At 56.5% G+C, this 23,466-nt stretch overlaps 2 protein-coding genes across 4 annotated transcripts in view; one reads left to right on the top strand and one right to left on the bottom strand.

Annotated features, from left to right (window-relative positions):
• Window positions 1–827: 827 nt before the first annotated feature.
• On the top strand, window positions 828–18,904 carry LOC114485042 (cadherin-23-like). Of its 3 annotated transcripts, XM_055082952.1 has the most exons (23): window positions 828–881; window positions 1,989–2,105; window positions 3,361–3,585; window positions 4,152–4,321; window positions 4,545–4,682; window positions 5,674–5,793; window positions 7,310–7,487; window positions 7,660–7,871; window positions 10,276–10,467; window positions 10,640–10,753; window positions 11,537–11,666; window positions 11,768–12,019; window positions 12,099–12,260; window positions 13,564–13,820; window positions 14,169–14,266; window positions 14,686–14,806; window positions 14,888–14,967; window positions 15,122–15,162; window positions 15,318–15,378; window positions 15,878–16,007; window positions 16,196–16,318; window positions 16,744–16,848; window positions 17,716–18,904. In XM_055082952.1, exons 2-23 carry the CDS (start codon window positions 1,997–1,999, stop codon window positions 18,040–18,042), a joined length of 3,345 nt encoding a protein of 1,114 aa, XP_054938927.1. In that variant the 5' UTR covers window positions 828–881; window positions 1,989–1,996; the 3' UTR covers window positions 18,043–18,904. The 3 variants fall into 3 exon arrangements, with proteins under 3 accessions (XP_054938927.1, XP_028341182.1, XP_028341183.1); XM_028485381.2 differs by lacking the exon at window positions 828–881 and having other exon boundaries at window positions 1,580–2,105; XM_028485382.2 differs by lacking the exons at window positions 828–881; window positions 16,744–16,848 and having other exon boundaries at window positions 1,580–2,105.
• Window positions 18,905–19,039: 135 nt separating this feature from the next.
• The window catches only part of PSAP (prosaposin), a 32,957-nt gene continuing 28,530 nt past the window's right edge, over window positions 19,040–23,466 (bottom strand). Inside the window, exons 9-14 of the mRNA XM_055082953.1 lie at window positions 22,794–22,892; window positions 22,284–22,470; window positions 22,041–22,198; window positions 21,613–21,693; window positions 21,211–21,318; window positions 19,040–20,137 (exon numbers count right to left, since the gene is read on the bottom strand). Coding sequence (XP_054938928.1) covers window positions 20,102–20,137; window positions 21,211–21,318; window positions 21,613–21,693; window positions 22,041–22,198; window positions 22,284–22,470; window positions 22,794–22,892 — 669 coding nt within the window. The 3' untranslated portion in view covers window positions 19,040–20,101. The remainder of the gene's footprint in view (window positions 20,138–21,210; window positions 21,319–21,612; window positions 21,694–22,040; window positions 22,199–22,283; window positions 22,471–22,793; window positions 22,893–23,466) is intronic.

The raw sequence follows: 23,466 nt of genomic DNA, 5'->3' as shown, positions 1-23,466 counted from the left end.
GAGGAGAGAAGGGGAGAGGAGTATGAGAATAAAAGGGAATAGATACATACATAAAACAAGAACAGTGCCCGTGACCACAGTGTGCAGTGAACCAGAGAGTATGATTAACTCAGTATGCCTCTGAGGAAAAAGGAAAAAGGAAGACAGGAAAACCATGAGCCACTAGGAGGAATTAGGTAGCTTAGTCAAGTGTCAGGTTAGCAACATTCCTGCTGCAGTGGTTTCTCAGGACCATGGAGAGCTGCTCCATGACCCAGCCCAACTTTATGCTGTACTGTTGCCCATTTTTTTTCCTGTCCTCCCTCCCTCCGACTGACTCTCTTCTCTTCTATTTTCCTTTCCAGTGTCTTCTCTGCCCCTCTGCCTCATGCCCTCCCCGTCCCTTGCTCACCTCTCTCTCCTTTCTTCCTGCCAGAGCCTCAGCCCTCTGAGTGCGCCTCTCCAACTGGGTTCCCACTTGCTCCGCTGGCTTCCTGCCCCTCTGCCTCTTCCCATCCACCCCATCCCTCCCAAACCTCCAGCCCTGGTCAGCTCTGAGCCCTTCCATTCCCCCATGCCCTACTCTGCTCCATCCCCTCTGCACCCTGAACTAACTGATGTTGACCCTCTTCTCTCTTCCTCACGGCTGGCAGGCCCACAGGTTTGAGCTCTGTTTCTCTGTCGTCTCCCACCTCATCTCTACTCTGCTTCACCCCATCGCCTTCCTCCATACCCACGGCACCCCTACCACCCTTCCCACCCCGTGGGGCCTGGGCCAAGGCCGTGGCCCAGCCTTTGCAGACTGAATGCAGCCACCCTCTCCCCATCCTCGCTCCCCAGCCTCGGGGACAGGGAGCGAGAGTAGGAAGAGGAGGAGGAGGAGGAGGAGGCGGCGGCCCAGGGTAAGTGACTGCCCCCTGGCTGGGGCCCCGAGGAGGACAGGAGCTCAGCAGAGGGATCTGCCAAGGGGGACGGGAATCCCAGACACCCCAACGCCTGAGAGGGATCTGGGAAAAGAGAGAGAGAGGAGGTTTCACCCTAGGATGAGGCCAATGGGAGGAAGAGCCACCAGGCCCTCAAACTGGCAGGAAGGAGAGAGGTCCCAACAGAGCCAGGCTGAGATGGGCAAAACTCAGTCTGTCCAGTTCAAGCCCAAGCCTCTGGAGGGCAGGCAGGGGCTTGGGGAGGCATTGGGTAGGAGAGAAGGAAACAGCTCCTTGCTGGTACTGCCGCAGGGCGGTGCTCCTTTCACGGTGCTCCAGGCAGCCCAGCCGTGTCATGCCCCACAGTAATCAAGACAAAGGGGTGGGCCTTACTGTCTAGGCTGTGCCACCACTGTCCCCTCCAGGGAACCCCCTCAGGGGCTTTTTAGCTGCCTTGACCTTCCTTTATGCTTGATCTCCCTAGAATACAAGCATTTTTTAAATCTTGATAAAATACATATAAAATTTACCATCATAACCATTTTTAACCATAAGTTCAATGGTTGTGGAATACAAGCATCTTTTTTTTTTTTTTTTTTTTTTTTTTTTTTTTTTGGCCACGCCACATGGCTTGCGGATAGGACCCAGGCCCTCAGCAGTGAAAGCGTGGAGTCCTAAGCACTGGACAGCCAGGGAATTCCAACAAGCGTTTTTTAAACAAGCAATTACATAGCACTTTCTAAGTGCCAAGCACTGTTCTAAGCCCTTTACAAATGTAAATTCAGTTAATTGTTATAATCCTCCAAATAGCCCTCTGTGGTAGGTACTGTAATTATCCTCATCTTACAAATGAGGAAACAGAGGTGTAGAGAGGTTAAATAATTGCCTGGCTAGTAAGCGGTGAGTGAGGGGCAGAGTGACGTGCCCGCAGCTTGCAGATGGCTGTGGTGGACACCGGCAAGTCCTGGGTCCTTTGGGGATCACTGCCCTTGGTGGGGATTGGGAGGGTTGACCAGGAGCACCCCTGGGAGGCCCAGATTTTAGGGGGTTCCCCTCGGGCTGAACCTGACCTGGTCTGGTCTACAGGGTCTGTAATGGTGAAATCCCCCCTGAACCGGGAACTGGTTGCCACCTATGAGGTCACTCTCTCAGTGATTGACAATGCCAGCGACCTACCAGAGCGCTCCGTCAGTGTGCCAAATGGTAAGGCTCCCCACAGGCGTCTCCCACATGATCCCATAGAGAGGCAGGCCCAGAACCGGCACAGGCCTGGCCCCAGGGAGGGAGCGGCGGGACCCAGCTACGGGGCTGCCAGTCGTCAGGCCGCAGGAGGGGTGGGGGAGGTGGCAGCTGCAGTGAGGCTGAGGGTGGCCCTGGGTCCCAGCTATCAGGCAGAGCTCAGCAGTGGGGGATCCAGAAGCCCAGAATCGTGTGTGATCTTGAGCTCCAAGGGCTCAGAGTAGGGAGAAGGCTTGGTAGAGGCTGGAAGGGGACTGAGAAAAGGATGGGTTGACAGAGACTTAGGTTGGAATCCCATTGTCAGAACTGGGAAGCAGGGTGTGGGTGGATGTGAGATAGGAACTTCAGGTCTGATAAGAAGCCACCTGGTCGGGCCAGAGGAAGCAAAGAGCAAGGAAAGGTGAATTGAGGCCACAGGCACCACACTGAGGGACGCAGGCACCACGGCAGAGAAGAGAGGGGCGCCCATGCTGCCTTCTGCAGCTGGGCGCAGGCCACCCTGCCTGCAGCCTGAGCCCGGACGGGCTGCTAGAGGCACTGGATTTTGTGGGGGCCAAGCAGGGAGCGGGGCGGAGGGTGTAGGGATGGGGTGGCCTCACGTGGACTCTGCCATGAGGCAAGGGCAGCTGTGGGCGTGGGGAGATAGGCCTGGCAGATGCTGACTGCTTATCTTTACAGCCCAGAGGCCCACGTTTTCAGGAAGGAAGGGCAGACCTGGTCATCTCCTGTGGGTTGGCCAAAAAGTTCACTCAGGCTTTTCCGTGGCATCTTACAGAAAAACCCGAACGAACTTTTTGGCCAACCCAATACTTGGCCCAGGCTCAGAGAGGCAAAGGGCCCGGGCTGGTTATATTAGAGGGAACAACTCAGAGGGGAAACAAAAGGCTGAATCATGGAAAGGGTCTTAAAGATCATCTTAGTCCCGTCTCATGGGACAGGTTAGGAAACTGAGGCACAGTGAAGGCCAGGGGTTCCACCAGGGTCACCCAGCCAGTTGGCAGAACCCGAGCCCCTTTCCCAATGGAAGAGTGGGTGACCACACCAGAGGCAAGGGTCCCATGCCGTGCCACCACCTGAGGCTTGGGGCAAGCTTCAGGGAGCCCCGGGAGGACTGTGAGATGCTGCCATCCTCTCTGGGTTTGGCTGAGACTTAGGAAGGCCTGGCCCGGCCACACTGGGGCCCATCCATGCCACTGTCACCCCCCTGCCTCCACCCCAGCCAAGCTGACGGTCAACATCCTGGACGTCAATGATAACACGCCCCAATTCAAGCCCTTCGGGATCACCTACTACACGGAGAGGATCCTGGAGGGGGCCACCCCGGGCACCACGCTCATCGCCGTGGCAGCCGTGGACCCCGACAAGGGCCTCAATGGGCTGATCACCTACACCCTGCTGGACCTGATACCCCCGGGCTATGTCCAGCTGGAAGACTCCTCAGCAGGTAGGTGGGAAATCAGCCAGAGGAGGGTTGGGGAACATGTGTCTGTGCCTGCTTAGCCTCCGAGAGGGACCATGGCTCGCTTCTCACCCTCCAGTTGGGGCCCCTCAGTGGGCTAGGCCAGATCCAGTATGGCTAACCTTCTAGTCACTCCCAGATGCCCAAACTACAGGCAAGGACAGAGTGCCTAGCTCTAGGTTGGGATGGACGCCCCTTTCGGTGTCTGCTGGAAACCTGGAATACTCCATCACCCTCTCTACCATCCAACCTCCACAGTTAGTATCACTTAGGGAGCAAGAAGGCCAAGAGGGGGTTGTCCCAGAGGAGGTCCTCAGCGTGTTGGTGGACATTCCTTTGACTTGTGAATAGCTTTCTCACCCCTCCCGTGAGGAGAACAGCTGGATGCCAGTTATTCTCGGCCCTCTGGCCTGGGCAGGGCTGCCTGGCCACCCTCCTCCTCCAAGGGACCGTACTCATCCCTCAGGGCCCCAGATCCCTCTCTTCATACTTTAGAGAGCCTCCACGCGTGAGGGGTGGCCAGAATGGCAGTGGGTGTCTCTGTGTCTTAGGGAAGGTCATTGCCAATCGGACAGTGGACTATGAGGAAGTGCACTGGCTCAACTTTACCGTGAGGGCCTCAGACAATGGGTCCCCACCCCGGGCAGCTGAGATTCCTGTCTACCTGGAGGTTGTGGACATCAATGACAACAACCCTGTCTTTGACCAAGTCTCCTACCAGGTGGGCGGCCAGGCCACCAAACTGGGTCTGGGACCTGCACCCACTCCTCGGCGCCTTTGGGCATCTGCCACTCCCACCCTGCCAGCCTTTAAGTCCCGTGGGAATGACCACCCATGAGCAGCTTGAGGCTCTGGGTTGTCTGCGTCGGTGAGTTTCTCGGGCCAGGGCTGAGACTCTAGGACTGACCATGACCCCTGCTTTCTCCCTGCCCGCCGGGCTCCAGGAAGCCGTCTTGGAGGATGTTCCTGTGGGCACAGTCATCCTGACAGTCACCGCTACTGATGCCGACTCAGGCAACTTCGCCCTCATTGAGTACAGCCTTGTGGACGGAGAGGGCAAGTTTGCTATCAGCCCCACCACGGTGAGTGGGCAACGGAGGGCCTGGGTTTGGGGAGCAGGAAGTGGGAAGGGCCCAGGGTCACAGGCTGAGGAGCCACCAAAAGTATTACAGGCGTCCCCCCGTTTCTGGGCCCTGCCACCTGGACATCTATAGCCTCAGAGGTCTTTCAGCCAAGTTGGCAAGCCCTGTTCTCAGAGTCCCAGACACCCTGTAGACTGCGGCCTTTCTGTCCCAGGAGACATGGGAGGGAGTGGCCAAAGTCTTTTGGAACTAGCCCCTTGTGGGACAAAAACTGAGATGTGTCTCCACCAGACCGGAAGACTTGATTCGAGTCCAGGCGACTGCTTTTTGAAACTGTCAAAAATAGGAAGCTCTGCGGAGAGTGGGCGCGGTATTTGAGCACCTACTGTATACATGGCCCTATCCTCAGTGCTGGGAGAGGGAAGAAGCGCCCATGGACCTAGCCCCCATGCTCCCATGGGTCTCAGACTTGTGGGAATGCAGAAGCTCAAGAGAAAAGATGGGTGATGATTTTAAATGTCGGCAAATTGGTTCAAAGTTGCTCTGGCAGAAGAGCCAGAGAGCCCTGTGGCCTGGGGGTGGCTGGCCAGGCAGGGCCTTCCCCAGCTGTGGCGCTGGAGCTGGATTTTCCCTCCCACCGCCTGCCCACATCCCCCTGCACTCTGCCCTTTCAGCAGGGTTTCTCTCCTTCCTCTTGGTGTGAACAGTAAAACACACTCCTGGCCTGGCACTATGAACTGTGAATACTTAGGGAGTACTACTTTGTACCTGGCCAGGTAGTGAGCTCCAGCCTGGGCCATTCATCCCATCTCCAGGTGAACTGGGGTAGTAAGGACAAGAAGAGCCACTAGAATGAGAGCTGCACGGGGCAGGGGCTGTTGTCTTTTCAGTGCTGTATCTTCAGAGCCCAGAACAGTGACTGCACATAGCAGATGCTCAATAAATATCTGTTGAATTGATGAAGGACCTGACTCCACCCTCCCCCTACTAGGGTGATATCTATGTTCTGTCCTCTCTGGACCGGGAGAAGAAGGCCCACTATATCCTGACCGCCTTGGCCAAAGATAACCCTGGGGATGTAGCCAGCAACCGTCGAGAAAATTCGGTGCAGGTAAGGGACCCTTGCGTGGAGCAGAGACACTAAGGACTGCCATTGTGGAGGCAGTAGGCAAAGCCTTTAGAGAATGGCTGCTGCAGGGCAGGAGCCAGAACCACCCTGGCCCCTCAAGAGGTGTGGTGGCAGGAAGGAGAGGCAAGAGTTTAGCTGGGGGTTCACGATGGCTGTGGCTTAGGGAGCTGGGGACTCTGTAGGAGAACCTTCTTGTGTCAAACCCCCTGCTAAGGCAGCTGAACATACCTGGGTGTAACCCCAATAACGGCTGGGGCTCCACATGGCCCAGTGTCTTCATGCTGTCCCATTGAAAGAAACACAGTCCAGCAACCAAACATAATTATAAAGCATTTATCTTTATGTCTCTTAAAGAACATTAGTGAGGGATCAAATTCACAACCCCATTTCCATTCCAGGTCTACTGTCCACACAGTTGCTCTGGGGAGGCCAGCATCCCACCTTTAGGCTCTGTCCTCATTTCCATCCAGAGTCCCACACCTCAAGACTTTGCTTTCTCTTTCTTTCTCCCCCTCCTTTCTGCCCTTTCCAGTCCTGTCTTTCTGTATTCATTTCTTCCAATTCTCAGCAATAACCTAACCATCCAAAGAAAAGTCTCCTGAAGGGTGGGGAGGTGAGAAGCTAGGTGGGCAAAGAAGAATTCTCTTTGGCAGGTAGGCACCAGGGCTGGGAGCACGCCCACATACCTGCATTCTGTCCTGTCACACAGGCGTGTGCTGTATTGGGAAGAGCACAGTATTTGTAGTCAGAAGACTAAGGTTCCACTAGCTGAGTACACTGCATTTGTCATGTAACCTCTCTGAGCCTCGGTTGTCAAAGCTGCAGGGAGTGGAGGGCAGGGGCACTGATGGTGATGCCTCCCTCCCAGCCTGGGGGTGAGTCCCGGAGATGGGAGGTGGGAAAGTGCTTTGTGCACTGAAAGGGGTTCTTAAAATCCTGGCTGTGAAAGGCTCTGTTACGGATGCAGTCAGGCAGGGCCACAGCAGCCAGGGAAAAAGGGCCTCCTGGTGTATCCACAGGACCTGCCCTGGGGTCAGCAGACAGAGCCAAGTCCCAGGCCAGACACAAATCCCAGTCAAGAGGGGCCCTTGGGAGTGGAGGAATCACAGTCGAGCATTAAGGTCCAGAAATTAGAGTCAGATATACGGGGCCACTGTGGGAAGGAACAGAGGACAGAGTAGGAGATAGGTGGGGAGGAGTCCCTGCTTCAGGACCCAGACACAGGTTACCTGTTAACCACGGTACTAGTTGCTGAGCATTTACTCGAGCCAGGGACTGCGCATATACCATCACGGACAAGCCTCACAGGCCCCTGAGAGATAAAATCCTATTGTCCCCAACGTACACCTAAGGAAACTGAGAGTCAGGGGGTTAAATAAATAGTTTGGGGTCAGACTAGACAGTGGGCACTGTCCACCGCGGCTTAATCCTGTGTGACCGGGTCACCTGAAGCAGCCCCCACTATGCTCCTGACCTTTGAGCTCAACCTCCCCTCCAGGTGGTAATCCAGGTGCTGGACGTTAATGACTGCCGGCCAGAGTTCTCCAAGCCCCAGTTCAGCACGAGCGTGTATGAGAATGAGCCAGCGGGCACCTCCGTCATCACCATGATGGCCACCGACCAGGATGAGGGCTCCAATGCGGAGCTGGCCTACTCCCTCGAGGGCCCGGGCACGGGTACGTAACGTAGCCTGCTCCCCACCAGTGATGCCTTAGGGGGTGGGAGGGGCAGGCTGCCTTACTGCAGCCCCAGGCCAGGTGGAAGAGGAGGGGGAGGCAGGAGAGGAGGAGGGGTGGGGAGGATGTCTGAGCGGGAGCCATGCCCTGCTCTCCTGCCCCCACCTGCCAGAGGCCTTCCACGTGGACATGGACTCGGGCCTGGTGACCACACAGCGGCCACTGCAGTCCTACGAGAGGTTCAACCTGACCGTGGTGGCCACGGATGGCGGACAGCCCCCACTCTGGGGCACCACCATGCTCCTGGTGGAGGTCATCGACGTCAACGACAACCGCCCCGTCTTCGTGCGCCCACCCAATGGCACCATCCTCCACATCAGAGAGGTACTGCTGACCCCCGGGGCCTCCTGCTACCTACACCCGCTTCCAGTATTCAGCCCGCTTCTCCACCCTGCAGTCATCCTGCAGCCTGAGAGGGTAAAGGGGCCCCCACTGCAAAAGCAGGGAAACCGAGGCCAGAGTAGGGAACGGGCCAGCTCAGTGCCGCACAGGGTAGTATTGAACAGTCGTTAGCAAGAAGGGCTGGGCCAGCAAAAGCTCTCGGATTCACATCAGACTCTATCGCTTACCAGCCAAATGACCTTGAGCAGGTGACTTCTCTGAGTCTGTTTTTTCATCTGCAAAGTGGGACTTATAAGAGTAGATGCCCCAGGGCTTCCCTGGTGGCGCAGTGGTTGCGCGTCCGCCTGCCAATACATGCCGCGGAGCGGCTGGGCCCGTGAGCCATGGCCGCTGAGCCTGCGCGTCCGGAGCCTGTGCTCCGCAACGGGAGAGGCCGCAGCAGAGGGAGGCCCGCATACCACAAAAAAAAAAAAAAAAAAAAAGAGTAGATGCCCCATCTCTTGCTCCTAAATGTCTGCCAAGAAGGACAGTCTCCCCGCAAGTTACTTCCCCTATACTTGTCTCAAAATAAACACATAGCCCCTTCCATCTGTCTGTTGTTCCTGCTGATACCAGTGTGGAGACAGCCTGAGACTTGAGGATGAGCATCAAAATAAGAAACAAGGGGAAGTGGCTGAGCTTCTGACTGTCTCCAATTCTTCTCTCATGCCTTGCTCTCAATTGTCTTGTAAAGATGGGGAAGTACTCCTTTGACTCCTGCCCTTCCCCTCCTTCCTCTCAGCACCCAAGCCCAAAATGCTCCTTGGTAGAATACTTGGGGTGTCTCCCACTTGTTCTTTGCTCCCCAAACTTCAGCATGTCTCCACATCTCAGAATGTCAGTGTTAAGTCCTTGCTGTCACTCTATCTCCTCTTTGAGGTCCCACAAGAGAAATTTCTCCCAGGGCTGAGCTCTAGGAAACTCTATGCTTTTGCCTTGTGATTTGCCCTTTCCTGTGTCTACCGCAGTGATGCAGTGGCCCTCTTTGCTTCACCCACTAGGGAGCTCATAGTGGTCAGTCCACCGTGAATGATGTTTTTTTTGTTTTGTTTTGTTTTTTTGCGGTACGTGGGCCTCTCACTGTTGTGGCCTGTCCCGTTGCGGAGCACAGGCTCCAGATGCGCAGGCTCAGCGGCCATGGCTCACGGGCCTGTCCGCTCCGCGGCATGTGGGATCTTCCCGGACCGGGGCACGAACCCGTGTCCCCTGCATCGGCAGGCGGACTCTCAACCACTGCGCCACCAGGGAAGCCCCACCGTGAATGATGTTGCAGGGACTTAGCACACACGCCTTATCTCCCATCCCTCAGTTTCCATCTTCCTGGCAACCATTTTTTTTCTTTACCCTGATTTTTTTTAACTTATTTACTCTTATTATTGTGTATACATTCTTGTAAGCTGCCTCAAATCTTTTTTTGTAGAGTGAGGCAGGGTATCAATTAATAATAATCTAGTTCTTTTGCACGCCAAAGCCCCCGTTTTACTAAGTTTTTTCACTTCAAGGGGTCCCTATTTTGAAAGATTCATGTCTCCCAAACAACCAGCATTTGTTAAGTAATTATGTCTGTCATTTAGATGTAACTGCCATTTGGAGTTTCTGATTGTCGTGATCAATGAGATAAACAGTGAAACCGTGCTGAGCTGATAATTTTTGAACTAAAAGCAAAGAAACTTGTTTTTTTCTTGTGCCCTTGGCAGCCTTTTCATGGGTCAATGTCTGACATAAATGGGGTTTTTTGATATCTCAGACTTAACTCAAAGAACTCGGGAGGCTGCGGCACAGAGAGGTGAAGTGACATGTCCAGGTCACGTGGTGATTTAGTAACAGATTAGCATGCACGTGTCCAGTCTCTAGCCACCATGTCATACCATGTCACCCTGCATGCCCCCCATTTTCAGGTACCCCATGGGGTGGATGGTGTTGTTTGGGGATACCTAGAACTCCTGTGATTGGGGTAGCAGAGAGCAAGACAGACCTGGGAACAGAGGGTGGCTGTGGCCTCAGCTTTGGGACTCCCCTTCTGTCTTCTACACCTCAGCATGCAGTGGGATCGGAGGGATGGGATAGCCCCTGGAAGGGTGTCACCCTGAGAGAGTCTGCAGCATGGTGGATCCCAGGCCGGACTTTCAGTGGGCAGTGGCCTTAGCTGGGCGTGGGGTGAAGGGATGTTCTAGCAGATGCTCAGACTCCAGGAGAGTCCAGCCAAGCAGACAGGCGTTTCCTAAGGATGCTGAAAGGTGGCGAGGACATTCTGCTAGGGGAGGAGAAAGAACAAGAGCTCCATCGGGTCTGGGAGCTGGGATTCTCTCAAGATGCCCCAGGAGCCTCCCTCCCATGCCCCCTGCAGGAGATCCCACTGCGCTCCAACGTGTACGAGGTCTATGCCACAGACAAGGACGAGGGCCTCAATGGGGCCGTGCGCTACAGCTTCCTGAAGACAACAGGCAACCGGGACTGGGAGTATTTCACCATCGACCCAATCAGCGGGCTCATCCAGACGGCACAGCGCCTGGACCGAGAGAAGCAGGCAGTGTACAGTGTAAGGGGGTGGGGCATGGCGCGAGGGGCGGGGCCGAAGAAGAGACTTTGGTCTGGGCACAGGACCACAATGTCCCCACCTAGAATGTCTGCGAGGGTAGTGACCTGTCCTCTGGGGATGCCTGCCTGGGGCCCTTCGTCTCTTCCTCTGACTGCACTTCTCTGCCCCCCAGCTCATCCTGGTGGCCAGCGACTTGGGCCAGCCGGTGCCTTATGAGACTATGCAGCCGCTGCAGGTGGCCCTGGAGGACATCGATGACAACGAACCCCTCTTCGTGAGGCCTCCGGTGAGCTCACCCATCCCCCGCACTGGTCACCCACACAGGGACTCACCTGCCTGCAAGCACACGTGCACACACTTTCCTGTGCACGCTGTGCCGTAGACACACGTGGTTACACGTGGAAACTGCACAGCACTTCACAGAACGAATATTTATTGAGCAGCTACTAGGTCAAGGCACTATCCAGCAGTCAAAAAAGCAGACAAAAATTCCTGACTCGTGGAGCTGACATTCCCACGTTTGTATACGCGCTCACACAAGAAGCCTGAAAATCAGTTCTGCTTTAGCGAGCTGGGGCTGAACCTCTTCATGTGGACTCAGATTCTCTAACTTGGTGGTTTTTTTCTTCTTGTAAGCACCTAGGATGTAATGTTCCCTGGAGACTGTGTGTGTGTGTGTGTGTGCGTGTGCGTGTGTGTGTGTGTGTGTGTGTGTGTGTGTGTGAGTGTGTGAGTGAGAGAGACAGAGACAGAGACAGAGAAAGAGCGCGCTCAAGCTCATGCCCTCCTCATTCAAACAACCATCTAAGTGCTGGGAGACTTCAGAAAATGTGCCAAGCCCAGCCCTGCCCTCATGGCGGATGTCATGGGTAACACTCCCTGAGGGCAGAGCTGGAGTGTCTCCAGCCCAGCCCTTGCTCCCTTGAGGTTACAGCAATTTCTCTCACCCCACAAGGCCTGGGCAAAAAACTCCCTCAGCACCCACAAAAACACTGCCTAGGGCCCTCTGGCAGGAGCCAGAAGCTCAGGCCTTCCCTTGGCCTCCCATGACCTCCCTCTCCCCCTGCAGAAAGGCAGACCCCAGTACCAGTTGATGACGGTGCCCGAGCACTCACCACGTGGCACCCTCGTGGGCAACGTGACAGGCGCTGTGGACGCAGACGAGGGCCCCAACGCCATCGTGTACTACTTCATCGCAGGTGAGGCCTGATGGGGCTAGTGCCTACCTACCCTGGGGCTAGAGATGACCCAAATACGCCCCCGCCCTGCCCCTCACGCTGTGCCATGGTCCCCCCCTCAGCCGGCGACGAAGAGAAGAACTTCCAGCTGCAGCCCGATGGGCGTCTGCTGGTGCTGCGGGACCTGGACAGGGAGCGCGAAGCTATCTTCTCCTTCATCGTCAAGGCCTCAAGCAATCGCAGCTGGACACCTCCCCGTGGGCACTCCCCAGCCCTGGACCTGCTCACTGACCTCACCCTGCAGGAAGTGCGTGTCGTGCTGGAGGACATCAACGACCAGCCACCACGCTTCACCAAGGCTGAGTACACTGCAGGTGCAGGGACCAGAACCTGGGCCTGGGGTGTGGGATGGCCTCTGCTCTGCCGCTTACACCCGCCTGCCTATTCCTGCAGGAGTGGCCACCGACGCTAAAGTGGGCTCAGAGTTGATCCAAGTGTTGGCCCTGGATGCAGATATTGGCAACAACAGCCTCGTCTTCTACAGCATCCTGGCCATCCACTACTTCCGGGCCCTTGCCAATGACTCTGAGGATGTGGGCCAGGTCTTCACGATGGGTAGGGGCTCCAGCCACTTCATGGACTATCGTCTGGAGGAGATATGGTCTGTAGGGTTGCCCCAGGGTATAGGTGGCCGGCCAGCCAACCAGCCGTGTCAGTCCTTCCATTCACCCACCCACCCATCCATCCATCCTTCAGCCAGCCAGCCATTGTCTGTTATTCCTTTCATTCATCCACCTATCTTTCGATCTATTCTCTAATCCACCTATCCATCTCTACATCTACCCACCCACTTTCTTCTTCTTCCCATCTCCTCATCCATCCATCCACCCACCCACCCACTGAACAATCCATCAATCCACCCACCCATTCATCTATCTGTCCACCCATCTACCCATTTGTCCATCCATCCATCCATCCATCCATCCATCCATCCATCCATCCTTCCTCCCATTCTCCTTTCCATATATATCCACCTATCTTTCCATTTGTGCACCTCACCCTCGCCTGCATCAGGCATTGTGCTAGGTAGGCACTGGGGAGCCAGAATTCTCCCCAAGTGTACAAAGTACACTTGTACGTAAAAGTATGCATGTTTGCTTGTGAGTTTGCCTGTGTGGATAGCTGAGCGTCTCTTTGTTAGGTTCTAGAAGGTGTCCCAGTGGGTGTCACATTACCATACCTCCAGCTCCAGCCCCTTCCCTGCTCTTCTCTGCCCACAGCAATCAATCCAGCCTCCTTGGCCTGGCTTTCAAGGCTCACCAGGTCTTCCTCCTAATCCCTCTTTCTGGTTTCACAGCCCCTTACTACCCTTGAGGGCACTGCGCCCACCCAGGCTGAACTGCTCACCATCCCTTCAGCCTGCTCCACACCATCCTCCCCTGGCCTTCACCTCCTGGCATACCACCCTGACCTTCAGCTCTGCCTTCAGATATGCTCCCGCTAACCACCCTTGGAAGTCTAGTTCATGAGCTGCCACCTCCAGTCACACAACAAGACACCATCCCTTTGTCCTCTGAGTTCCCACTGCTCTTATCTTAATAAGCATAGAGGGGCTTGCTAAAGGTCACAAAGCTAGAAAGTGGCAGATTTTGAACCCAGGTCTACTGTCTTTTGAGAGAAGACTATGCTGTACCACTGCTGGTCGTCTCTCAGCTATGGCTGTGGAATTACGAAGCACATGTGTATGTGTAAGAGACAGAGAGATGATACTGAGGGAACTCAGAAGTGTTCTATAGCATCCCAGCATGGGACAGCAGAGTCCCAAACTTGTCCAAGTTGTGTTTTAATATGCAGCATGTTTAAATAAAAAGTTAGAATTCTCCAGAAAAAGTGCACCGCCGCCGGCCTTTCCCTACAGGGAGTGTGGATGGCATCCTGCGCACCTTCGACCTCTTCATGGCCTACAGCCCCGGCTACTTTGTAGTGGACATTGTGGCCCGGGACCTGGCAGGTCACAATGACACAGCCATCATTGGCATCTACATCCTGAGGGATGACCAGCGGGTCAAGATCGTCATCAATGAGATCCCCGACCGCGTGCGTGGCTTCGAGGAGGAGTTCATCCGCCTGCTCTCCAACATCACCGGTGCCATCGTCAACACTGATGACGTGCAGGTACCCCACAGAACCCACCCTGGGTCTAGGGGCAGTGGAGGGAGAAGGGGGACCAGGCCGCAGGGACAGGGCATTGCAGAGAGATCGGGGGTATGAAAGGGATCAGTCATTTCCTAGATGCATGGCCTTGGGAAAGTCCTTCCGGGTCTCTGGGTCTCGGTTTCCTCATCTGTAAAATGGGAGCTTACAGTAGTGCCTGGTTCAGTGACTGGCATCGAGCTTGGCCCCTGGTGAGCATTCAGTAGTGATGGGTTTACTGGCAGGGTAGGGCGGGAGAGGCTGTTAGAAGAGGCGCCCATCCCATCCCTTGCTCCTGCCGCACACCCCACGATGCCCCTTCTCGCCTAGTTCCACGTGGACAAGAAGGGTCGGGTGAACTTCGCACAGACAGAGCTGCTTATCCACGTGGTGAACCGCGAAACCAACCGTATCCTGGACGTGGACCGGTGGGTGGGCGTCTGTGCTCAGCCTGTCTTTCGGTCTGCCTCCCTGCCCTGGAAGTCGGAGAGGGGACCCACTAAGGAGGCACGGATAACGCCATCAGGCCTGCTGTATGGGGGCTCTACCCCAGACGTGGGCAGGGCGGGTAGAGAGAACACGGTCTGGGTGTGTGAGCAGAGCTCCACCCCCCTGAGCCTTACTCTCCCCGTGTGTAAGATGGGAGTGTTACAGCAATTGTGAGCATCAGACAGGAGCTTGTGTGAAGGGATGGTGAACCCTGTAAGATACAAAGCTATCCGAGCTGGGTGGGCCTTAATCTTGCAAGGATTGGTCGGGGGTGAATGTGGGGGCAGGCTGGCCTGAGTGGGACGGGCTCTCGAGGAACATCTGAGGATGGGAGCTGAGGCCCCTGCCCCTCGCCCAGGGTGATCCAGATGATCGATGAAAACAAGGAGCAGCTGAGGAATCTATTCCGGAACTACAACGTCCTAGACGTGCAGCCCGCCATCTCTGTCCGGCTGCCCGAGGACATGTCCGCCCTGCAGGTACCCCCGGTGACACCACCCCCGCCGTCCCTTTGTTGCCCCGGGTGCTCTCACCACTCACGCCTGGTCCTGCTGCCCTAGATGGCGACCATCGTCCTGGCCATCCTCCTTTTCCTGGCTGCCACGCTCTTCATCCTCATGAACTGGTACTACAGGACCGTGTGAGTGACCCCTACGTGCCCCGCCTTTTGAGACAGGCTGACCAGCCCCGCTGCTGGGACGGTCACGGAGGTCACGGAGGCAGGCAGGGCCATCAGGCCCTGAGACGCCAGCCCAGCTGCAGCCTCCTTCACCGGCCCCTCTGCTTCTTTCCAGACACAAGAGGAAGCTCAAAGCCATCGTGGCTGGCTCGGCAGGTCAGAGGGCTGTGATGGGTGGGGAGGTGGGAGGGCAGGAGGGGCCCCTGAGGGCCTAGGATGACGGCCCGGGCCCCATAGGGCTGGCTCAGGCCCAGCTCCCCAGCCCCAGCAGGGTCCACCCCTCCCCCCACGCCCCAACCCTTCTCCCGCAGGGAATCGCGGCTTCGTTGACATCATGGACATGCCCAACACCAACAAGTATTCCTTTGACGGGTGAGTGAGAAGTGGTGTCCCTGAACCCTGCCGGGTGCACTTTGGGGAGACCCACCCAGGACCCAGCTGCGGTGCAGAAGTCCCCGCTGCCTCTCAAGCACTGAGGGCATCATGGACTGGCTGAAACCTGGGGTATGGGCGCCCCCTGCTGGGCAGGGTACCCCTCTCTCTCCACCGAGTTGAGCTCCCCACCCTGACTGGGCCCCAAGTTCCAGGGGGCGTAGGCTTTGGGCATCGGATACAGGGCGAGGCCTCTGCACCAAAGCTGATCCAGATGGACACGTTGTCCTGATTCTAGCAGGATCCTGAGGCGGGAGGACGCACCCACGGGTACCACAGGCAAGGGCCCTGCTTCTCACGGCCCTGAAGCCCCAGTCCTGTGAAAAGCACAACTACGGCCCGGGAAACGGCGGGGGGGTTAGGGGCGAGGCTTCAAGGGCATCTGTCCACTCGAGCCTGCCTCCCTCACCCTCCCGTCGACCCCACTCCCCACCTGCAGGGCCAACCCCGTGTGGCTGGATCCTTTCTGCCGGAACCTGGAGCTGGCTGCCCAGGCAGAGCACGAGGACGACCTCCCGGAGAACCTGAGTGAGATCGCCGACCTGTGGAGCAGCCCTACCCGCACCCACGTGAGCCCAGGCCTGGGCCGGGGCAGGGATGGGGTGTGGACAGTCAGGAGGGACAGGGTGGAGGTAGCGTCCGCTCTTTGCCGTCGCTGGCTAAGGAGCTGGGTGGCTGGGGGGGAACCGGTCCGCTGCCCTGCACGTGCGCGCGCGCGGTCTACCTCAGCTCCAGCTAAGGCGCCCCCTCTCCCCAGGGAACTTTTGGGCGTGAACCAGCAGCAGTCAAGCCCGATGATGACCGGTACCTGCGGGCGGCCATCCAGGAGTATGACAACATTGCCAAGCTGGGCCAGATCATTCGGGAGGGGCCCATCAAGGTGAGCCCTCCTTGCAGCTCCTGCACCCAGACCCCTGGCTGAGCTCGGACTTACTCCAGAGGATGCAGGGAGAGGGGAGGATCCTGGGAAACAGCTTTCTCCACCTCTAGGGACTCAGCTAGACCTGCCCTCCACGGGGGCAAGAACACCAAGGTAGAGAGGGGCCAGGGCCCCGGGCTGATAAGGAGCTGCTTCAGCCTGCAGTGTCCTGGAGGCCAGGACTCTTGAGATACAAGCCCACGTGGGTTCTGGCTGGCCGCTGTCACCAGGCTCTGCTCTCAGTCCTCTACCCTAGGATCAGACGCCTGTACACCCGACACTCCCAGAGTGCCTTCCATCAGCCCCACCCGAGTTATGGGAGTGAGTGATGGGTGGGGCAGGCAGGGGAGGGCCTTGGTTGGGGGTTAACCCTTTCCCTCCCCCAGGGTTCGCTGCTGAAGGTGGTCCTGGAGGATTACCTGCGGCTCAAAAAGCTCTTTGCACAGCGGATGGTGCAAAAAGCCGCCTCCTGCCACTCCTCCATCTCCGAGGTAGCGGGTGGGCCGGGAGCTGTGTGCTGTGCCCCAGCCCTGGGGGTGCGCTCTCTCTCTCTCTCTCTCTCTCCCTCTCGTTCATCCTCCTCGGAATCTCTGGAGATCAGCAGCTAGGGCCCCAGACTGCGCTGGACGGGGGTTCAGAGAGTCAGACAGTGGGCTCTGCTTCTGCTACCTGGGCTCCACAGCGGGCTTCCCCCGGGGTGGGTGGGTGTTGAGGCAGTGTTTCTTAGATTTGAGGGGCCCCAAGAGGATACCTTTGAGAGGTGATGTCATTTTAAGAAATTGGCTGTAGGGTCAACTAGATATACATATTTATTTGCCTGCAGTGATATGTCAACACTTTAGAAAGTCAGACTTTAGCTAAAAACCCAGATTTCCAGCTGGGCCAATATTCCCAACTGGAGGAGCTAAAACTGAACAGCTCCACACAGGACAAAAGCGCCATTTGTGAGTCTCTGCTCTACCTTATTAATCCCCTCCAGCTTCCACTGTGGACACTTTCCAGCTGGCCACAGTTAGGAGTTGATCCTGCTTAAGGCCAACGTGGTAACAAATCCAGATTCCACAACTGCAGTCACGGGGTCTTTATAGATCAAAGTGAATACAGAAGATTTGAAAGATTCTCCTAGGAAGCCCATGCTCCGGAGAACACATCTGTAGCACCAGAAGTATCCATGGCTCCCCTTTGTACCCAGTTTGAGAAACACTGTCACAGGCCGCACAGGCCTGCTGTGGCACGAGCTCAGGGTTCCTCGTGTGCAGCAGGGAGGCAACAGGCCCATAGCAGGTGGGACTCGGGGCCATCCACCTGCTCAGGGCCTGGCCCTGCCCTGAACACGTGGGGGTCCCGGCCTCTTGCAGCTGATCCAGACTGAGCTGGAAGAGGAGCCAGGGGAGCGCAGCCCCGGCCAGGGCAGCCTGCACTTCCACCACAAGCCGCCTACGGAGCTCAAAGGGCCAGACGGGATCCACGTGATGCACGGCAGCACAGGCACGCTGCTGGCCACCGACCTCAACAGCCTGCCCGAGGATGACCAGAAGGGCCTGGGCCGCTCACTGGAGACGCTGACCACCGCCGAGGCCAGCGCCTTCGAGCGCAACGCCCGCACCGAGTCCGCCAAATCCACGCCCCTGCACAAGCTTCGCGACGTGATCATGGAGAGCCCCCTGGAGATCACAGAGCTATGACTAGATGCGGGGAGCCCCACGGGTATGAGCAGCCCAAGCCCACCCCTCCCGGGGCAAGAGCAGGGGCAGGACCTCCGGGCGGGGGGCCCTCCGCAGGCAGCTCTGGGAGCGCAGCCTTGGGTTGGTCCAGCAGCAGGGCCCACGTCAGCTGCTCAGATTCCACTTTTGCCAGACGCTCATTCGGCATCTGATCTCTACCTTCATAAAACTTGTTATTTTTTTAAGAAAACCAACAGAAATGGTGAGTATCTAAGAACGAGGTAAGGAGGGTCACGGAGAGCCCAGGAGTCTGAGGATCATCTCAGCCCAGGCGGAGCTGAAAGAGGCCAAGCCGGCCCTCTTCCCCTCCCACCCCGCCTGTAGCAGGCATACCCCGCCTGGCCTTGACTCTCTGACTCCAGTTCAAGCCCCAGTGCATTTCTGCCACATCCCTGGCCGGACATCCAGGTGGGGGCAGTGAGTAATCCCTGCTTCCCCATACAGACATGGTCAATGTCAGCCAACGGCATTCTCTCCATTTCACTGGCTTTCCAAACGTGCCGGGCTCATAAAATGACTGATGTTCCCTTGGGTTTTGAATATAGAGTGTTCGTGTGTATTCCTTTTTAAAATTAAGTTATTCCCTCCATATTCTCCCCTTGGTTTTGTTCAACTGATACGCACTGAACGTTTCTGGAATGGTCTGAATTTAAAAAAAAAAAAAAAAAAAAAGCAAGTCACAAGGAACCGGCAATTCACTCTGGCTCTGGTAAACTACCCGTGGGGCTGGGCTGGCGAACTGGGGGGTAAGGACAGGGCAGCTCTGGACCCACCTTTGGGGGCACTCCTCTGACCACTTGCCCACTGCTGGCCCCAGGTCTGTCAGGGAGGACCAGATGGCATTTTCTTTCTCTGGCCAAACGGGGCCATAGGACTGCTGGGCACTTACAGGTTCACGGCCTCGGAGCTCATTAGCAGCCACACTCTTCTGGCTGAGGTGTCACAGAAACACTCGGCCTCTGGTTGACAGACTTTATTGTTAAATCACAGAAATTTTAGTGCAAAACAAACAAACAAAATCGGTAAGTTCATTTAATACCAACTGCACGTCTTGCTGTCTGTCTCCTGGCAACTGGAAGTGGACGAGAAGATGCAGCCAAACGGGAGAGAAGGCAGGGCGACGGCTGAGGCCCCAGGCCAGCAGCCCCTCTACCTGGAAGCCAGAGGCTTAGGAGCTCGTCATCCACATTTATTTGCAGGTCAAAAAGACCATCTACAAGGAGGGGGTCAGAGGGGAGGGGGCTGTACTGCCCAGAGCAACGGGGGCGCCGGGCAGCAGGGTGGACACAAGAGCAGGCATGACGCAGTCACCACCGTCCACACGCACAAAAGCAGGCCTCCAGGACCTCCACAAAGAGCTAGCAGGTTACATTCAGGCAGACTTTTTCCCCTCCCACCCCAAACCACAGAACTCCAAACAAACAGGGCATCAACCAGGAAAGCCGAATCAAAAGCTGACCCAAGGGTAGCGAGCCCGGCCCCACCAGGTCTCCTGAGCAGCTGCTTCCAGCAGCTCTATTACAGTGAGAACCACAGTTTGTTTGTTTAAAAAGCCTAATAATTATTCTGAGCCTCTCACCTTTCATATAAAACTGCCTTTGTCTGGCAGTCAGCAGGCCCACGAGGAGGGAAGGTCCCTCCTTAGAGCAGGCCTCCGGAGGCCTCAGCACCCAAGGCCCATCCAGGAGGAAAGACAGACAACCTCAGTCAAGAGGCTCTGGCTCATGCCCACAGCCAGAGCCCCCCTCTCCTCCTCCGGGTAACCACCATGCAGGGACAGACTCAAAAGACCTCCAGTGTACGGTATGTCGGCATCCATCTAGCAGAGAGGAAAGGGACACTGAAGCAGCTATGCCGGCGGCATGCTGACAGCAATGCTAAGATGAGGGTGAGAAGAAAGGGACTGAGGGAGAGGGCTCATTATTTTTATAACAACAAAGCCAGCAGATCTGTGTGTTCGTTCCCCCAGACACACAAGCAGGAAAAGATGCTGCAGTTTCTCTAAGATGGACCGTGCCTTCTAGTTCCACACGTGACGCTTGCAATGCTCGACAGCCTGACAGGAGAGAGGAAACAGTTTAGTCTGCAGGTGACAAACCCTATCCCTGGCCCCTTAGTGCACCAGCCGGCACCCAAAAATGGGACCCGCTATCCTGTCCCAGATCAGCCGGGATGGCACCAGATGCTAAAGACCCGGGACAGCATCTCATTTAAACTCGGGGATAGCAGGTGGCTATGAGTTTTGGGGACTCATAAGGCAAGCGTCCAGAGCAGTGGATGAACAGCACCCCTGCAGGTAGGACCCAGGACCCCCTTCCTCTGGTTACACACCCGAGCCCCTGCATCGAGGCCCCCAAGGCAGAACTCCTCACCCAAGAGTCAGAGGTATACACCAGCTCAGGCCAGCTCAGAAACGGGCCCGGGTACCCAGGAGAGCGACAGAAATCCACCCCACCACTGACCGTGCTACAGGGTGAGGGTGCTGGGGCAAGGGGCTCGGCAGGGTGGGCCTCACCCTCCTCCCTGCAGCAGCCCTGACGCCAGCTTACTGGTCATGAAGAACCCCCACGAGGAAGCAGAAGTTGCACCGAAAGGAACATTAAGTAACAGAGGCTGAGCCGAAACGTCCCCACCCAGGAAAGCAGCATGGGTCACCCAGTAGTGGCTGCCCAGCCAGGAGCCAACTCCCAGGCCGTTCAAGAAGAGCTCCGCTAGGCCCTGGGTGAAGATTCAGGCTGGGCGCCAGCCAGGGCAAGAGTCCCCCAAGGGGCATGAGGCCTTGTGCAAGAATCCGATGGGCTTTGTGCAATCCTTCGGGAGACCTCATGCAAATGTGACCCTGTCACCAGGGGACTGAAGGCAAAAGAAAGTGGAAGCAAAGAGCACTGAAGAACATCCACTGCCACCGCACCCTCCTCAGAGACAAGAATGCAGTCAGCCCTGCTTTTGCTGGTGGCCATAAGTAAGCCTAACTGCCCTTCTGGGCCTCAGTCCCCCGCCCCCAGCTGCCCACCAAAGACAGGGTACAGCTGGTTGCCGAGGAGCCTGTTAGAGCAGATTCTCCCTCGAGCTGCCTGCCTGGTGGGGTGGTGGGGGGGGGGCCTGGGGAGCAGTTACTGAGCTACTCACGTTGCACAGGGCTGCCGACTCCATGTTCTGGCACCAGTAGCTCGGGCCCCAGACACACTTCTCAGTTCCCAAAAGAGGCTTACGGGCTGAGGGACAGGCTCCAATTTTCTATAAGGTCAAAACAAAAGAAGGGGGAAGAATTAGATCTGCCCAGCTAATCCTTTTCAAAACTGAGATGATTATCAGCTTCTAGAAGCAGCTAGAATCAGAGCTCTAATAAGCACTATTACAGAAAAGGCAGGGTTGCTGAGTAAAGTGGTGGGGCCTGGACGCCTGGTTCTCCCACACACCATCCCCAGACTCTGACCCCGGCCCCAAATCTCAGAGGAACCCTTCCAGGGTCCATGCAGCACCTCCCAGGTCACACTGCCCAGGAACCCATACCGGCCCAACGCCACTTACCAGGCACACAAAGGAAGGGTCCATCACGTCCACCAGGATTTCTATCAGCACGGGCTCGTACTCCGTCACAAACTGATCACACTGTTAGGGAAACAGCAGTGTGGGTCTAGGTGGGCCCAAGCAGAGTGCGGGGCGCTGGCCATGCTCTTCTACCAGAATTCCTGGCCTTGCCCGCCCAGTGGGCCCAGGGCCTCCCTGCCTGCCCAGGTGACACACCTACCCACACCTGCTCCTGTTCTTTTCCCCCTAGTGGCTCCACTTGAGCCAACAGAGCACCTTTAAGAAAATCTGAGCGGACTCCATGCCAGAGGCAGAAATGGCTGCTTCTCCCTCAAAACTTCAACCAGCAGTACACTCAATGAGCTACCCAGCTCCTGCATGTCCCAAGCAGGTGCTGACGTTCTGGCCGAAAGCAGCCCACAGCGTACCTGCTTCTGGTACGGGTCAGGCAAGAAGCTGCAGCCTTTCTCCAAGGCAGCAAGGATCTCCTCCTTTGTGCTGTTTTTCTCCAGGTTGCGGTCCAAATAGGTCACCAGCTTCTTGCACACCTCACAGAAGCCACCGTCCTTCCGCGGCGTCACGTGTGCTACGCAAGAGAGCACAGGCTCAGTGCCGGCAAGGCCCTCCCTAACCCGAGAGGGACCGGCCGGCCTCACGCGCACTGGGCTCACCGGTCAGTGCAGGCAGCCCCCGGCTGGAGCAGAGATGGAGCATGCTGCACACCAGCTCAGGGCTCGCCTCCTGCAGGAGGATCGACAGGATGGAGCTGCCGTAAGTGTCCACCACCTCCTGGCACTCCTCGGATAAGGACGCGGGCAGCTTCGAGCACACGCTGTCCAAAGCATGAATTATTTCTTCCTGAAACACAAGAAGAGAGGCTCATGTGAGAAGATGGGAGGCTGCGTGGGGTGGGAGAGCCTCCGAAAATGCTGATGTGACCAGGGAGCCGACCAACAGCAAGGTGCTGTTTTCTCCCCCAAAGGCTAGACCTACAGAGCAGGGCAAAGGGGCTGCCTCCGGCCCCAGCCCAGAGGGATCCGCTGCTGGGAAGTGGTGGTTCCGACTCCCGGGCTGGTGTCCCATACCCAGCTCTCGGGCTGGGTCCTCCCACCAGGCCATTCTGGCTCCAGGGCCAGGAGCGCTTCCCTCTGCGATGGCAGCATTTCCCGAAATCCACGTACCTCGGTCCTGTTGTTGTCAATCAGCTTGACCACCTCCTTCACCACGTACTCGCACACCTCACAGTAAATATCAGCCTTCGCCGGGACCGGATCCTTCCGCTGAAAGGGCAGAAGAATACTAACACTGAGGGCCTCGCCTCACTCCTTGGTCCTGCTCCTCTAAAGGAGTGAGGCAGAGGCCAGGACGGGCTAGCGTCACACAAAGGCCACTTCCTGCTGCATTCAGAACAGGGTGTGGCTTCCTCCCAGTGTCCAAGCCCCAGTCCCTGCTGCTCCTATACGGTGGGAAACCCGTCCCTTTCCCCAGTCCTCTACCACCACCCCAAAACCAGGAACAGAAGCAGTGAAACTGTCCCCCAACCCCAAAGAGCTGTCCATTCAATGTCCGTTTGGTTACAATCACCTCATCATTCAGCATTCATTTTGGGGAGGCGAATGGGGGAGCAGGAACAGAGAGAGGATTCACTATCAGTCTACTGTTTAGAAGACGGCATTTTAAACATGTTTCAGATCTGCTCTTGCATTTCAAGTCTCAGCACCTGAGATTGCTTTTCCAGAGCCTACCTTTGATAAAACAATACTGTTGAACATAATTTTCTGTGATAGTGGCAACATTCTCTGGCCGTGCCATGCAATACAGCAGCTGCTAGCCACATGAGTCTACCACTAAGCA

This window comes from Physeter macrocephalus, unplaced genomic scaffold (genome assembly GCF_002837175.3).
Source record: "Physeter macrocephalus isolate SW-GA unplaced genomic scaffold, ASM283717v5 random_383, whole genome shotgun sequence".
In the NCBI taxonomy this organism is placed as follows: Eukaryota; Metazoa; Chordata; class Mammalia; order Artiodactyla; family Physeteridae; genus Physeter; species Physeter macrocephalus.
The sequence above is the reverse complement of the archived record's forward strand: the minus strand, read 5'-3'. Positions and strand labels throughout refer to the sequence as shown.